The sequence below is a fragment of the Magnolia sinica genome, chromosome 8, assembly GCF_029962835.1.
Source record: "Magnolia sinica isolate HGM2019 chromosome 8, MsV1, whole genome shotgun sequence".
NCBI lineage: Eukaryota > Viridiplantae > Streptophyta > Magnoliopsida > Magnoliales > Magnoliaceae > Magnolia > Magnolia sinica.
The window spans coordinates 89,772,832-89,790,252 of NC_080580.1; the positions used below are offsets into that span (position 1 = coordinate 89,772,832).

At 41.0% G+C, this 17,421-nt stretch overlaps 1 protein-coding gene across 9 annotated transcripts; it reads left to right on the forward strand.

Annotated features, from left to right (window-relative positions):
- The first annotated feature begins 2,222 nt into the window (after nucleotides 1-2,222).
- Nucleotides 2,223-15,533, forward strand: LOC131253653 (uncharacterized). 9 transcript variants are annotated; one of them, XM_058254744.1, is made up of 12 exons: nucleotides 2,224-2,487; nucleotides 3,365-3,685; nucleotides 4,847-4,909; nucleotides 4,997-5,059; nucleotides 5,703-5,765; nucleotides 6,541-6,603; nucleotides 7,122-7,184; nucleotides 7,468-7,530; nucleotides 8,535-8,594; nucleotides 10,242-10,382; nucleotides 12,913-13,008; nucleotides 15,023-15,533. In XM_058254744.1, exons 2-12 carry the CDS (start codon nucleotides 3,482-3,484, stop codon nucleotides 15,521-15,523), a joined length of 1,380 nt encoding a protein of 459 aa, XP_058110727.1. In that variant the 5' UTR covers nucleotides 2,224-2,487; nucleotides 3,365-3,481; the 3' UTR covers nucleotides 15,524-15,533. The 9 variants fall into 9 exon arrangements, with proteins under 9 accessions (XP_058110730.1, XP_058110729.1, XP_058110728.1 ...); XM_058254747.1 differs by lacking the exon at nucleotides 7,122-7,184 and having other exon boundaries at nucleotides 2,223-2,487; XM_058254746.1 differs by lacking the exon at nucleotides 6,541-6,603 and having other exon boundaries at nucleotides 2,223-2,487.
- Nucleotides 15,534-17,421: the final 1,888 nt, after the last annotated feature.

A 17,421-nucleotide genomic window follows, 5' to 3' on the forward strand; every position in this document is an offset into this window, starting at 1 on the left:
TATATTGATCATTGAAAGTGAGTCTTCTTGTATTTAGGTGAGTAAATTTCTAACCTTGAGGGGGTGAATTCTCAAGTCATATGTGCTGTATTTTCAGCTTCAATCTCAATTAAAACAATCAATCTTCTCTCTCTCTGTTTTTTTTCTCTCCATTTATTGCTTATATCAATTTGTTTCCTTTCTTGTGTGTTGGACTGGCATCTATGACCTATACCTATATTTTTGTTTTGCCGTGGCCCCCTTTTTTTTTGGTCAGCTTGTTAGTATGCCCCGTTGTCAGTTGACACTTCAGTGTTAGCCACCCCCACTAGGGATGATACCAAGACCTCGGTGTTGAAACGAGGTATCTTTCACTCAGTCTACCATTTGATCACCATTTAATCTTTAAATCTGCCTCATCTGTTGTGTATATTAAAATGGTTAACATATTCATGGCATGTACATTATATAAGTATTGTGGTGGGCCACACATAACCTTCACCATATCATCGCCTAATACAATCCTTATGTGCAAGCTACTGTCCTCAAAAAGACAAATTTATCCTCGTGTTGAAGGCTAGCTAGGGGCTCACTATAATGTTTGTGTCACATCCACTCCATTCAAGTTTTGCCAACTCATTTTGGGGCATGACCTGAAAAAATGAGATAGATCTTAAAATTAAGTGGGCCATACTACAGGAACAACGGGAATGTAAACTCCCGCCATCAAAATCTTTTAGCTTTATGCCATTGAAACTGTTCATAAGGTTATTCATACTAGGATTAATGGGATAGCAAAATATTAATCTGATCCGTATAAGCACGTATGGTGAGATTTAACTGGATAGCCAAGATGGGGCCATGCAAAGAATGTTTAAAATGGATGTGGATTGGGTACCACCACTTTGGTGCGGTCCACTTGAGTTTTGGCCTAAAATTTAGGCTCAACCCCTAAACTGAATTGAAAAAAGGGATGGGCGGTGTGGATAAACCACATACATTCATGGTGGACCCAATACAGTTTACTTAGTAAGACAAAGGCTCGTTAATTCGATCTTTTCATCCCGGGGCTGCTCATCTTAAGTTATTTATCCTGTATTCATGCTGTCCATATGTTTTTTCCAATCATTTTAGAGCATCATTGTAAAAAATAAAGCATATTTAAACATTAGGTGGACCATGCCATAGAAATCCTGATGATTGGCTATACTACTAGAAACTCATCAGGGCCATATTATTGTTTTGGCAGTGTTTATACTTTTGTGGTGTATTAATTGTCAATCACCACGGTTTCATATGGCATGGTCCACATGATATTTGGATCTGCTTCATTTTTGAGACGATGCCCTGCAACTAGAGGTGTACATGAAACGAGCTAGCTCGGTTAGCTCGCTTGACTTGACTCGAAAAAGCCAACTTAGTTCGAAGCTAAGTTCGAGCCGAGTTGAACTGATTTTTTGAGCTTGAAAATGAGTTCGAGCAGGCCCCGGCTCAACTTGGATCGATTCGAATTCGGATCAAACCAGTTTGGTGACTTGGTTACTTTCCCATTGATGTTACTCACCAACTGTTTGATAAAATGGCTCAACGAAATGTGGCTGGTGGCAAGGAAAGTTTGGCTAGTGGCAAAGAAGGTTTGGCCGGTGGCAAGCAAGGTATATAGATCAAACAAATGGCTTGTTTTTTATTTTTTGGGTTTTTATATTACCTAGAAGGTGTTTGATAAAACACCTATAAAACCATTGCCTATATTTGTAAAATAGTGAGTTTTTAAAGTTGTAGTTCAGGTGTTTGTGAAAAATGGCTCAATGGCAAACTCGGCCCGAGCTGCCCGACCTACTGACCGAACTGAGCCCAGCTGGCCATCAGGCTCAAGATCAAGCTAAGCCAAGTTCGAGTTGAGGTCGGCCAGTGTTGGAGTCGAGTTGAGCTGAGGCCAGCTCGACTCGGTTTGACTCGATGTACACCCTTACCTGCAACGATATGGAAAACGGTCATCAAGGTGGACCCCACGTTAAAGGCCACACACCTAATCCGCTCCATCTGAACATTGAGTGGGCCACACTTGCACATGCGATTTCGTCCCTTCCTACGTGTATTTCCTCTTTGAGGATCATAACCGGTGATCGCCTCATGAACGGTCCTGATCTTGCACGTGTGCTTCGCATAGACACATGTGAGGCCAATGGAGACACAAACCGCCGTAATGCTGCTATCTGCGGTAGAACAGAGTCGGAAAATCTCAGATCTCGCGCCCAAATCTGAGTATAAATACCTTCCGTTTCCAGGCAAGTGTAGGATTCAAACTCTTTTTTTCTCATAGATTTTCAAAATCCTTCTTTCGAAGATCGAGAAACTCGATTTCTAGGGTTAGGGTTTCTGCATTTTCATCCAAGAATCCGATACAGAATGCGATTTCTAGGGTTTCAAGAGTTTCGGATGCGAAGAATCTGAAAGAGAGAAGAAGTTCCGATCTACCATTTGATAGAAGCAGTCCCTGCTCTTCTGGTTAGTTAGATCCCTATCAGATCTCCATTCTATGAACTTTTTGAAATTCGGCTATTTTATTGCTGTTTTTTGAATTGTCGATTACTGCGGTAGGGTTCCCTCTCTTCCTCTTGCATATTCTATGGATCAGCTTGATGGAGATATCTGTTGCTTACTATGTTTGGTGGAATCAAAAGAAGTTTAGAATTTCAATCTTTGATCTGGGTTTGTAGGCATAATTTTGGTATTTGATTCTCTGATTAGTGATTTTCGATCTGTTCTGGTTTTCTATTTTCTTTGAGTTTATGAAATTTGGTATCGAGTTGATGTAGAAATCCTTTCTCTACCAGTGGTTTGAAGAGGTTCAGATCTGTGGCTTTGAAGCACCGTTCTTTCTTTCTCTGCCTTTAAAATTTCTATTGAAGTGATGCAATGCTTAGCACATCCTACTGGTGTTTTCAGACAAGATAAACACAGGCGTGGCCTGTTGTTAATTGATTAGGATAGTTCTTCTGGTGCCTAGTGTTTGTTGATCCTGATCGTTCATCTGATGGGCTCACTTTGCATGAGCAGTGTTGCAAAAGGGTAGGATAATTCTATCGTTCTGGTTCTTGAACTGTGAATGGATGTCTGAGAAAATAAATATATCCAGTTTATGTGGAATGCAAAAAGCCACCTCAGAAGGCGGGAATTGTTTGATGCATGTGAATTTTGTTCATCATGCATACATTGTTATGACCCACCAGAGGGATGATCTGGAATGCTGAAAAGCATGGCCCACTTATACTGCATGATGGGCTGGATGAAACAACATTCGTTAGCATTTATAGTATGCATTTTCTATTTGAATAATATATATTTTATTAGGAATTCATTGTAGCCATTTATTTGCTGACAGGTGAAAACGGGAAGGAGATAATACGGAGTCTTATATGCAAGAGAGTTGTTGGATTGTAAAGATTTGTGGCTTTTCTTCTGTCTATTTGTTCTGAAATTTAAGTCCTGAGCTCAACAGATGGAAGAGGAAAAAAGGAGGAAGAAAAACAAGAAAAAAAGAGGCAAACAATCTAAAGTGACAGATGTAGCATTTGCCAATGGAGAAACAGCTCCTGCGCAGAATCATCATGCGCAAAACTCAGATAATGCTTGCATTCAAAATGCTGGTGTGTCAGAATCGGATGTAGAGGTGAACAGCCATAAAACCGATGACTCAAGAAGTGTAAGTTCCATTACAAGTTACCAGAATGCATGCATCTCTTGATAAATTGGGTTGGTTTTGGATTTTATTGATCTTGTTCTAGATCGGGAATGTTTACTTCTAACGACAAATGCTTTCTGCACGTCACTCTGACTGGTACAAGTACCCAGCCTTTCTACTTCTAGTCATACAACAACATATAACCAAAAGTAGAAAGGATGGGTGTATTTTGTAGTCAGAGTGTGTGTAAATAGTCTCTGTTTATTTTTAGTTAACTGTAGAATAGGTAGCGGCAGATGGACAAACCCCAGCATTTGGACCTGTTGCTGGACACAGACCTGTCTCCAGACATAACCAATGCTCATCTGCTTCTCTCCTTCATATTCATTTTTTTTTCCCTGAGAGAGAACAACAGTTTTTTTGAAAAGCTGCAAAAGCGGGAAAAGAATACAATCCGGAGGAAACAAAAGACTCAAAGAGGAAAGCCAGCTAATGTGGCCTTAACATGCACAGCCTAACCCACAACAAGACTTTTGACTTTACAAATGACCAGTTTTCACCCTCGCACTCATTCCTAAAGCAATGCCCATTCCTAGCTCCCCATAAAGCCCAAAAAACAGCTGTTATGACCAATCTCCAAATGGCTTTCCCAGATTTGCCAACTCCATGCTACGCCCAAAGCAGGTCCCCCACAAACTTTGGCATTACCTAGTTGGCATGCAGCAGGCATAGGAAATGATCCCAGACTCTACGGGCAAAAGAATAATGAATGAATAGGTGATCAGTCGATTCCCCTTAAGGGTTCCAACATCCTTATTTTTGAAAACCATTGGTGGTGACCCGGGCATAGGTCCGTCTGATCATTTATTTCAAGGTCCATGATGGATTCTCCTTTGTAGTGGTCTGTGGGTCGAGATTTTGCATCTCATACAATGTTGTGGTTTGTGTCTTTGGAGTTTGATGTGTATTGAAGTAAAGAAATGTTACCTACTAGCGTGTAGAGATGAGGCATGCTATATCCATCTTCTGCCCAAGCTTGATCCTATGCTAGTCTTACATTGTCTGCTTTTTTAGCTTTTTAATTATTTATTTTGTTTATTTTTTAATTTTGGGTTCCTCGCCTTCTCTTGCTGGCATTTGATATTCTTTCTACAATTTTTTAATTTTATTTTTCCTGTAAAGGTTGTGCTGGAGGAAGAAATCAGACAATTAGAAGCTGAAAAACATTCTTGGATACGAAGAGAGGTAACTTTCTCTTATTTGAACTCTATTGGCTGTTTTCCTTTATCAACAGCATTTTTTTATTTTTGACCTTTGGAGATTGGCTCCTAGAAATGCCTGGAAGAAGACATAAACCAAGTCATGTTGGACAAGCATTCTTGGATCTTGAAAGAGGTGGGAATTTATTTCCTGATGTCTTATAATGTGTCAGCATATTTTTTAAGGGCTTTGCTAACATCCCCACCTTCATGGGATGTTAGCAATGTCCCCGAAACTTTTGAATGATGCGTGGGACGCCCAATCGTCAATCTGAACCATCCATTCTTTTGCAAAAATAGGGACAAGCCATGGTGCAAAAAATATGCCAGTCGGATGATTCTAAGCATCTCTATTCATTAGTATGAGAATTGAGAAATGGACAGTCGAGATTGATCTGATAAACAAAATATGTCCAATCGTTATCCTGAACCATCAATTTGGTAGGTCCCACTTTGAAATGATTATTATTTCAAAGTAGCTCTTTGGTTTGATGATTCTATCCATGCGATATATGGCTTGTAAAAAACAGACGGTTGTAACAAATTGGCCTCATTCCTAGGGTTAGGACCATCTGATCAATGTGCTTCTTGTTCCGTGGCTTGGTCCCAATGGTACTATTGCATGAACCAACCGGATTGATGATTGGATGTCTCATGTGTGTCATTCAAAAGCTCTAAGGATGTTGTTAATGTGTCCATGAAGACGGGGACATTTTAGCAAACCCCTTTTTATAGGATCTCTAGTAATTGATGAACTTAACTAACCAAATGATCTACAGGCGAGCTTAGAGGAGAAAATTAGACTTCTACAAGTTGAAAAGGATTCTTGCATGCAGAAAGAGGTATTGTTTTTTATTAGCTGCATGATTTTTTATTTTTTTTTTCGGCGTCATATAAGTATGTTAAAGCTGGTAGGATGTGGAGAATGTGCAAGAGCTAGCATTGGCTTCTTAGGCGCAATTTGCTCTTAAACACACACATGGAAATGATTCCATGCTAACATTACAACCATAATTATGGCGGTAATAATTGGAAATGGGCTCCATCGTGCACACCCTCATTCATTTGGGCATGGCCCCAAAATAGGCCAAATGGAAAGTCATGTGGGCCACATCAGCAGGCACCTATCATTCATTTGCACTTGGCCCCACCTGAGTGTCAAAATGGCCTGATTTTCGTGGCATCCCTATGTCGAGGGCAGATGTTTTGAATCAATGTGTTGGATTGCACATCCACAACATGGTGGGCTTTCCACGAAATCAAGGGTGGCGTCCCTTCTCAACTATTCCCTGTGGTGTGGCTCACCTGAGTTCCCATTCAGCCTGATTTTTCAAGGCATGCCCAAACGAGGCAGGGTGCGCATGATGGTGTGGGTTGGATGTCCTACATGCATCACGTCTGGTGTGTGTGCATGCACATGTTTAATTGTATTCTTATTATTTTAGAGTATCTATTTATATTCTTGGTATACTAAGAATATTTGGCTAATTAAAAAATATATAGGTTAACTTGCTTGTGCGTGAGCGAGTGTGTGTTTAATTTATATGCTTATTATGCTAGAATATCTCTTTATATTCTTATTATATTAGAATATCTGGCTAACTGAATGATCTACAGGTCAACTTAGAGGAGAAAATCCGACAGTTACAGGATGAGAGAGATTCTTGGCTCCAAATGGAGGTAGTTTTTTTCATTACAATGCTGCCGGATTTTCAGATGGACCATGGGAATGTGTTAAAGTTGGTAGTTTGAATAATATGTTGAAAAGGGAGCATCAACTCCTAATTGCACTTAGGATGTGTTTGGAAGATACCCTCAGTCTACATTTCTGGTTGGAAAAAGCAGCACATTTGGAAAAGCCTGAGAAGCAGATTCTGCATTGGGCTAGCAGTTGAATGTCAAACTGGCCAAAATAAAGATTTTGCCTCAGCTGTAATGAGCAGGATATTGATCTTTTGTGGATATCTATCCCAACCGACTGCTATATAATTTTCATGACACCCAAATGCAGCCTTAGTTTGCTTTTAACACTGCAATCCAGAAAGCGCCCATGAATGGCTGTGGGGGCGTATGTATATGCATTACATGCCCCTGCTATCTATTGATATTCTTATAATGCTAGGCTTTCTGCAAAAAATAAAATAAAATGTGGTCTTGCTGCAGCACAGGAGTAGTTTAGCTAATTCACTGATCTGCAGGCCAGGTTGGAGGAGAAAATCAAACAGTTACAGAGCGAAAAACGTTCTTGGATCCTTAAGGAGGTGAATGTGTTCATTATCCTCTTTCCTGATGTTCCAGTAAAAGATCACACTGTGTTAAAGAAGTTAGGATGTTATGGGTAGACTGGCTAGGGTCATAAACATTTTGTCCACACTCAATGTTCCTTTCCATTGCACTTTGTGTGCATGTAGGTGGGCACACCTACATTAATGGTTTTTCATTTATGCACACGCACACGCACATCAGTGGGCTTGCATTTTCGCACAATTCTTGGCTTTCTTGAAAATGTGTGTCTTGCAACACAACTAACTCAATGATCTACAGGCCAGCTTAGAGGAAAAAATCAAACACTTAGAGAGTGGCAATGACTCATGGGTCCTAAAGGAGGTAACTACTTTCGTTGTAATGGTGCAGAGGCTATTATAATTGCACTATATCGATGTTTTTAGGGTCTCTCTTTCTCACGAGAGAAATATTATGGTAGTTGGAACATATGCTGACATTGTGTATATTTACACCCATGCTTGCCATTTCCTTTGTAGTTTTCCATTGAAACCACAATGTTAGAAAAATTTTCCTCATTGACAAGTCCTCTGTTTTAACACATCCCACATTTGTCAATGCTCAAATGTGCCACAATCCATCTTCAACACACGTCTCACCTCCCGTCTTCAAGAATTTTTTGTTTTTTCCAAGCAACAGATTTGGAAATAGTGGAATTTTTTCAAGAAAATCTTCTGGAAAAACAATCGAGGGAAATGGTTTCTCCATTCCCACTGTTTCCTAGAAATGTTGTTTCCTGAGAAACACCATTTTATCAATTTTTTTTTCTTCTTCCATGAATCCAAACAAGCCCTAAAGGAAATTTCAGGATTAAATAAAGATGTATTTCTTGGTGATTGTTTGGTGTTGATGTGGTGTAACGGGTAGCTCTTGGTTGTTGTTTGCCTCTGTGCTTGTCTTAATAAATTTTTTTTTTCACCGAACAGTAAAAAAGCTCTAAAATTCAAAAGCCCAGTAGATTTGAATTTTTGGTCTTGCGGAAGGGGATCTCTTATCCTTTGCTTTCTCTGAGCATATGAGTCTTGAACTCAGATACTCGGGTTTTTTTAGTAAGGCTACAGGTATCATAGGGTTGCATAACTCTGGTGATTTATAAATCACAGAAATCAGTTTTCCTCATATCTTATTTGTTTGTTGAGCTTGAACTTTATCTATGTGCATGTATGCCTTTCAATCAGGGCATTCATCTATCACTCGATTATCCCTGAATTCAATTTGGCAGAAATTTTAAGATATCCTTCTTGTTTACATGCAGAAAACAGAATATAGTGATGATATCTGTGGTTCTTTATCGTTATGAAGTTGATTATTGCTCTCATCTTTTGCAGAATTCAAACAAGGAGATGATTGCTAGATTGAACAAAGTAAATATTGGACTGCAAGCACAGGTATTTGCCTACGCTATTTTGAGTACTCCGTACTTGAAAAATGCCACCTAAACAGGTGTTTGAACATTAAACATAGCAACCAACCAGTTGAATGTAGCCTGAAAATGCATAGATGGCTTGTATATTTTCAAGAAGCTGCTCAATAGATGTTTTTTTTCCCGTCTGCTTTTATCTTTTTTCTTACTATAATAAAATTGAATGGTTATTTACATCTCTCTTTGCAATAATAGATTAAAGTCTCTTCCCACCTTTTCTTGGCGGATAGACATGGCTGAAGCTGTACATCGAGGCCAAGGTTTGAAGTCATCTGATACCAGTACGTATCGCTCCTGAATGATTTGGCTGAATTGGCCTGAAACAGCCTGATGCAGGGGCTATACAGGGCCATATCAGTGGTGAACAATACTATACCCAATACACCGATTTAAAACCTTGATCGAGACTAACTGTTATCTTGCCATTTCAATTAGTCTACTTCATATTCTTTATGCAGAAATTTGTGATGAGAATGCTTGATTAGTCACAACTCACACCCAAGGCTGAAATCTAGTATTTATTACCTTGTAATTTAGTAATATTGCCCATCAACGATGCCATCCAAGGAAAGGATTAGGCTTTCTATTTAATTCATCATGGTAATGAAATGTTATTGTCTCTGCTATATATAATGCGAGGAGCCAAGGACATTTTTGCCCATGCAATTAGTTTTAGGAGGGTTGTGGCCTTTGAGATTCTATAGGACATTAAGGGGGTGTTTGGATCGTTAGTTACTTAAGATAAGCTACTTATGCCTCAAGTAGCTTATCTTGATTTCTACTTATTAAGTTGAAGTGATTAACTTTAAGTTAAAAAGTTTGATCTTAAACCAAACTTACTTATCTCAAATAAGTTACTTATCTACTGCTGTCAGTGGAAAAGTAACTTATTTGGTGGTATCCAAACAGGCCCTAAATGAGATTTTTTCTCTGTGTGTGTGTGTGTGTGTGTGTTTCTGGAAATTTGAAAATCTGCTTGCTCATAAATGGATGGCTTGGAATTTAGCTGCCTGAATGGACGATTTGGATTTTATCCATTCCTCGCTGCTCCTTTTTTGTGCGTGAGTAGCCCACTCCCACCTCCCTTTGCGTTCATATGTAGCCTACGTGATGAGGCTATCCAACATTGGCTATGTGAAGCCCACCATGAAGGTTGGGTAACATCCCACCCGTCCATCTGTTGCGCTGCCTCATGTTAGGATGTCAGAACTCCAAATGCCACATGTTAGAATTTTTTCTCTTCCAGAACCAGTCATTGTTGTAAGCTGCCCATGCCAAAATGTTGGAACTTACACAATTTCAGGATTTTGGATTGCCATTGCATGGCCTTGTAACCACTTCCAGTACGATGTGGTTTGTTTTTCATGTGTGGCTAATATTCTTCCATCTTTCCTTCATGACTTCTTTCTGCTTTCTATATTTTGATGTGATGCAGCAGTTTGCCTTTCTTTTTTATTATCCATTTGCTTAGAGAAAGTATCTCATGCTTCGGTGCTTAAAAAGCTTCTGAATATTCATTCACATCTTTGGTTCATCAATTCATCGTAAACTGCTGTAATCTGCAAAGACTGAAATGTTTCTGATATGGATATTAAATAACAAAGCTTGGCAGGTGAAGGAGTTGGAAGAATCTAGAAACAGTCTCTTACAAGAAAACCAACAGTTGGTGGAAAGTGCGTCTTTTCTGGAAGCACGAATTCAATATCTTGAAAGGGACGTCTCCTTTCCTGCCTCAACAGCAGAGACAACGAAGGTCAGCTTTTACATTCTTCTAGTTTCTTAGGGCCAGTTTGAAAACCTGATTTTTCCAGGGGATGGGATGCTGACACAGCCGGAGTTCAGTGTGGTCTTTGAGATGCGAATTAGATGAATTCAAGATCTAGCAATACTTGCTAGTAATTTAAGTGCAACACATGCCAAAGCAAAAAAATTGCAAGAAGAATTCTTCAAAGAAAAAACAAAATAAGTTTTCATTCCATCATATCCTTCAACACATGTTGAACAAGGCCTATGTATAGGCTAAAGAAAAACAAATAAGCCCTAATAACCACCCTTTAACCTTAAGGGTATTTTAGTTATTACACAACTTTCCTCAGTCCCTCAGCTCTTGCCACGCTCAACTTTGGCAAACTCCATAGAATCTTCGTCCAAGCTCTGCGTAGATCTTTGAAAGAGATTCCAACAAAGGTTTTGTGATTCAGCGCCCAAGGACATGTTCTCAATGATTCTCTCTGTGATTGTTGAGGTTGGCAGCCCTTCACCCCTGAATATGTCTGTTTGTTTCAAGATCCAACTCCCAGCACAGAGCTAGCAGCTAGAGCTCCACAGAACTCTGCTCCTAAATTTGGAAGGACGTCTGCACCTGATTTCTAGTACTCCAATCACCCTTTCCCAAATTGACCAAACAATACCAAACAAATTGAAAAAAACTATACCAAAGACTGTGGGCAGTTAGTGGCGCAGGAGATGGTTCACATTATTTTCATCCTTCTTACACATCGTGTATCTGTTGGGGAAGGATTAGACATCTTTTCTCGAGCTGATTGACGATAAGGATCTTTTCCTTTGCCACCATCTACATGAAAGCTGCAATGCGAAGGGGAGCAGCCGTTTACCATATGAATGTGGGCTCTTTTAGACACCCACTCTTAATAAAACCAGGAATCTGGAAGCCGGAGAGCAATCGCCTATCCACACATCTTCCCACATTCTTACCTTATCACCTTAGATGACTCTCAATCTCATGCCTTCCTGAAGAGTTTTTCCCGAGATTTTTCTTCTATCCCCCATTTTGCAAATTTGCTTTCCAAACCTCGGATTTTGTCATTTTCCCCATTGAGATTACGGTTGGGGTCCCACCACCATTTCCCAGCCTGTATTTGTCTTCCACTTAGGGTTTGAAATCGGTGCGTTACGTAATGTATCTTTCACCACTGATTCCACTACGTATCGCCCATATCATTCATGGGCGATACTGGTACGTATGGGTCGATGCATACTGGTTTCGGATGATACTTTAAACCTTGCTTCCACTACCCTCAGAGCATTCTTCTCAGTTTTGAATGTCCTCCACCATTTGGAGAGGAGATTGAAATTCCTCTCTAGGTTGCTGCCCAAGCCCAGGCTGCCTCCATATTTGGACTGTGCCACTTCTCTTTACAAGTTCATTTTTTTTTATGGTCACTATTCCCTCCCATAGAAAGTATGATTTGTTTCGGCCTTTTCTGCCACCTTTGAAGGGACTTTACATACGGATAAGTAATAAACAGGGAGTTTAGATAGGGACATTTTAATCAGAGGGATGCTGTCACCGAAAGAGAGGTAGTCCTCTTTCACAACTTAAACCAAATAAACAAGGAAAAAACAAAATAAACAAAAAGCGACTTAATTAAAACCCTAAAGCTAGCGTGCATTTAACATTGTGGGGCCCGCACATGTGATCAAGCGGGCTCCATGTGGAGTTGTAGCTTTGTTTGCATCAGATGCGCTCCATCTACCCAAATTGACAGACTCTGCTGATTTATGATGTTGCTAGAGTTCTGTTCATAGTTTGGTTTGTTACTCTTGTGCATTTCACTCTCTGGAAGCTTGAAGCTGAACCCCCGAAATCTTCAATATCTGAGTTTTGACTCAACTGAGTCAGTTGGAAATTCGTCGCGTTTATAAAGCATGACCTAGTTAATCATCAAGTTTGCTAATGTTTTATGAAATTAAGAGTTTGGATTAATCTTACCAGGCTGAGTGTACTCAGCCGAATGTCATGAAGTTCATGGCATGAAATTCCAAATTTTCATGATATTTGGTGAAACAAACGTGCCCTAAGCAAAAATAGAATGAGGGATATGTATTTGCATTTTTTTCGGTGGTCTTTTAATAAGATGCTATTACCCATAAAAAAGATATTTGCGTCGGCATTGAATGTGGCTTTAGCATAAAGTGTGCAATGTTTGTCATCCATTCTTTCAGAATGTCGACTGTTGATTAGGATATTTTTGGAATCCTACCTTCTGTCTGTACTTTCTAGTATTCTATAGTCCTTCAACAGCAAGGTGGAATTGTCCTGATGGTTGGATATTTGGGGTGTGCTTGCCTATCCATGGGAGGGAGATGAATGGTCCTGATCTCGCACATGTTAGCCACTTATATGGAAATTGAGCCCTTGATGTCTGAGGAGAAGTGACAAACACCATGTCTTTTCCCCAAAATATTAGGGTAATCTGGTCTTCAGAGAAGTGGATTGTTCCTAATGTGTCTCTATGTTTTTTTTTCATGATATGGTGCAGCAAGACCCTAAAGATGAAGATGCGAGCAGTTTAGTAGAAGCTGCCTCTGCGATGGTTGAGAAGCTGGTTGCTGAAAATGCTGAGCTCGTTGAAAAAGTAAGTTTCGGTGGACTCTTCTTGTCTCTCTTTTTAATCTTAATATTCCTGGCTGCATACTTTCCCTGCTTTGATGGGGGCTTGATTTGAGCTGAGCCTCGAGTTGGTTACATAATTGGGCTCGACTTGGGTTCGCATCTCTCCGACGGCCTGGCAGACAGGCATCTAGCATTGTTGTGCCAAGTAGTTGGCTGGTGGGCCTGGCCTGGGCTTGATTCTTTAGCCTGCAGGTGGGGCTGGACTCAAGGTATTCAATAGTGGTAATGGTGGGGGTAATGCTGCTATGGACCTATAACTATCTAACTTCTTTTCAAAAGAAAATGTATCGGCCCCGTATCAAACAGTTACTTGCCTGTAATGGCCATTACAGGTCAGTTATGGGCATTTTTTTTTCCAGAACAGGTGTTGCAGCCCGCAACCGTGTAACGGGTCCTGCCAGTATGGTCATTATGAAAAGATTTTTGAATAACATGGCTGGACTTGGGTCCTTAGCTGTTTGACTGGACTTGAGCAGACTTCTTGTCCAGTGAGGCTGGCCCATTTGCAATCCTTTTTTTACACCCATTTTGAAAGACGCTGAACTTGGCATTACTCTTTCAATTTCTGAGGTTGACTCAGTTGAGTCAATGGGAGGTCGATTTGGCCAAATTGTTATATAACTGCGAGTTTCAAGTTGGTAGCCAGGACACCCAATCAGGGTGGCATCTACTCTCTGTGTTACATTATCCTAAGATGAAAATGGGCAAAATTACTAGTCGACAATCCACATTTTAATGGGGCCCCTATCAGATTGTTGAGATCATCATGGATGTTTGTGGTGTATCTCGCATCCACCACTGGGTGGACCATGTGAACAGTTGGCTCCACGTGTAGAGTAGTTTACTCTGGGAAATGTTTGCATAGCTCGCGAGAATGCCCATCCATGAGGGTCACTTTCTCCAGTGAGGGGTTGGGGAAATGACTTAACGGGCATGAAATCCACCCACACATCAGCAATTGTCCCTTTTGAGCCTTCATCCCAAAAGCACACTGATTCAATCAAGGTATTCCATAACAGTAATGATGGCCGTGATGGCAGCACCGTTACTATTTTGACATGGGCTGTAATGGCCGTCACGGTTCAGTTCCGTACCGACCGTTATGGGGCTGTTACAGGACCCCTTACGGGCAAGGTATTCCATAACGGTAATGGTGCTGTAACTGCCACCACCATTTCTGTTACAATGCGAGCTGTAACGGTTATTGTTTTTTTTTTTTTTTTTTGAAAAATCCATCTTGGCCCATTACAGGTCAATTTTGCCGCTACAACCCCATAATGTGTAGAAGTAAATTACTGTTACTATTATGTAACTATTTTGGATACCTTGATTATGAACTGTTACGGGTCAGTTTTTCCATAACGGCCGCTATAGCTCCATATCACATAACGGTTAGCATAATTACCGTTATGGCCGTTACATAACAAAATGTTTTGGGATACCTTGGATTGAATGCCTGTTTTGGGATACCTTGGATTCAATGCTTAAGTGGGCCACCCTAAAAAGTTAATACCTAAAAACCTCTAATTTCATGCTGTGGGTTGTATGCCCCACATGACTTTTGAATAGTGCGGATTATTCTTTCATCGTGATGAGGCATATGAGATGAATGGATTGGATGGCATATAAACAAATGGTGGGCCCGACAGAAAACTAATGGTGGCTACATCTCATCCCAACTTTTTCCCCTACTTGAGTTCTAGACGATAATGATTTTTGAGGTTCCAAGGTGAACATGAGGCAACATACCTAATGAATGGGGGTGGATCTCATGAAAGTTCCACCCACGTGGCTCTCCTGTGTGAGGTACTCAGAATGATTTCCGGCCGTGTGGCTTCAAGTTGCCTATTCCCTTCATTGAGTTTCAAACCGAATGAATGGTGCAAGCATTCCACGCTTGTATAGATCACCATTGACTTTGGTAATTGAATGTGAGTGGTCCATCTGAAAAATTGCATGGATTCTTCTATTTGCAGGTGAATGAACTATACATTGAACTTGATCGGCGTGGCGGAACTGTTGATCGTTCTTCAACAACGGCTGGATTCAATCCGGCCCAGCTGACCTCTGAAACCACATTTGCCCCAGATTCCTTGCTGCAGTACAGCGAGAAGATGCCAGCATCAATTGGGAGGGTAGAATCTCCTGCGAGTGTCCAAACCGTAGATGGTTCAATTGTAGTAGACAATGCCGAATTGGAATCGACCGCCGGCACTAGCACCTGGAAAGAAGGATTGCTGGAACCGCCCGAGATCAGCGAGATTTCTGAGATTGTGCAGATCCCATTGGAGGAAAATGAGATCCATGAGGTCGAGGTGGAGTCGCCACGTGCAGCAGAGGTTGGGGACGATGCTGCTGTCCCACTTACCGACGCACCATTGATTGGAGCCCCCTTCCGGTTGATCTCCTTCATGGCTAGGTACGTCAGTGGGGCAGATTTGGTCAACAACAAGAACAGTTCAGGTTCTGAGCAGTAATTATTAAAAAAAAAAAAAAGATCTCACGTTGATTATTGATTTTATTTCTCTTAAAAATACTTAAAATATGTTTTTTTCTTTTTTCTTTTTTAAATGGTGAGAAAATAGCAAATATATCACAGCTTGTAGCATCACCACTATTGTCACAGATTCTACCGTTGGGAAATAAAACACAGAAAAAGGTGCTTCGGTAATTCATTGCATGATTAGTTTGGTCACCTACAGCTGCCTGTGCCCCATGTGAATGGCGGGCCCCACCATGAAGATCACCTGCCACTGAAAGCAGGCGATCCACTCATCAGGCAGGCCTCGGCCCGCTCGAAATCAATGGATGGCCGATGTTCTGACTCTGTGTATGGGTGTGGCCCACTCTATGAGGGCATGTTCCAAGAGACAGTGATCTTCATGGTGGGGCCCATAGTTTACATGGTTCGGATGTACTGCATGAGTCATGCTTTGTCAGTTATTTATACTGTCAAGAGACTAACAGAAAATATTAAAAGAGGGAGAGGATTCGGTGCCGACCGTTCCTTCTATGCATATAATTGGATTGGCCATTTGCAGGTTCTTCATCGGATGCTTTGATGGTGAGGCCACTCTTGATTTCTTTTATCACACGTCAAGATAGGCTGGGCCCCACCTAATGGATGGTCTGTATAAATCAACAGCGGGCTGCTTGTACATTTAAGTGTGGATGGGGACTGCCAACGACCCCACCTGCTTCTGCTTGTGCATTAAATGTGGATGGGGATTGCCAGCGACACCCACAGCAGCAAGTTCCTGCTGTCGGAAGCTAGGGCTCACCGTTATGTTTGTGAGAAATCTGCCCTGTCCATGGCCCAAAGACGTGGTAGGAAAAAAAAAATGGGGGATTGCCTACTGTTGAAACCTTCCTGGATCCACTTGAAGTTTTTGTGCCATCCAAACCGTTGATAAGGTCATTCCCACTGGGATGAACTGAAAATACAAATGGTAGCCTGATGCAAAATTTCTGTGGCCCAACAGGTTTCAACGATGGGTGTTCATTCCCCACTTTCTTGTTGTGTGGTCCACTTGAGTTTTAGATCCATTTTTGATCTCATGTCCTAATATGAGCTGGCAAAATGGATGGAAGGGAGATGATGAGTTTTCGATCCATTTTTGGTCTCATTACCCACCTCGATGGTGAGATTTAATTGGTGGGGCTGTTTCTTGAAGGTTTTCCAGCTCATTGGCCCCACCACGTTTTCTCACCACCTGTATCCGTTAATTACGGAGCAATGCAGTTGGCAGATGAGCTGGGTTGGGTCAGTTTTAGCCGTTGGGCCACTGGGTTCCACCCCTAGTTGCATGCAGGCTCCTCTGCTCCCTTGATTCGCGCTGGTGTGGGCCCACACATTGACATGCTTCTCAATAGAGCAACGTCGCCCATTTGCTGGCCCAGTTATGTCACTCTTCAATCTTAACACCATACTAGCTTTTCCACAATTTTGCCTTGACAGGTCACAAGTAGTTTCAGACTGAGCAAGTGGTGTTTTGGGAAACTTAAAAGTAATGGCTGTTGCAGTGGGCCATTAGATTAACGGCGTGAAGGTTAATAGTAGAAAGAAAAAAAAAAAGGGGGAAAGGAAGAAAGTTAATAGAGTTGATTATCAAACGAAAAGGGTATTCTTCCAATCAGATGGTTAGATCTTCCAGTCTATTTCATGGAACCACCCATCCGCAGGAAATCCCACTAAATGAACGCTCAGCATCTATCCTACACAAGTACCATGTCTTAAGCTTTCACATAGAAAACAACCTTGTCTCACACCCTATTCTTTCTCATTCAATAAACCTAATTGCATGATGATTAAAGATCATCAATCAATGAAAAACCCACAGATTTAAAGGAAAGAAAAAAACACTTTCTTCCACAT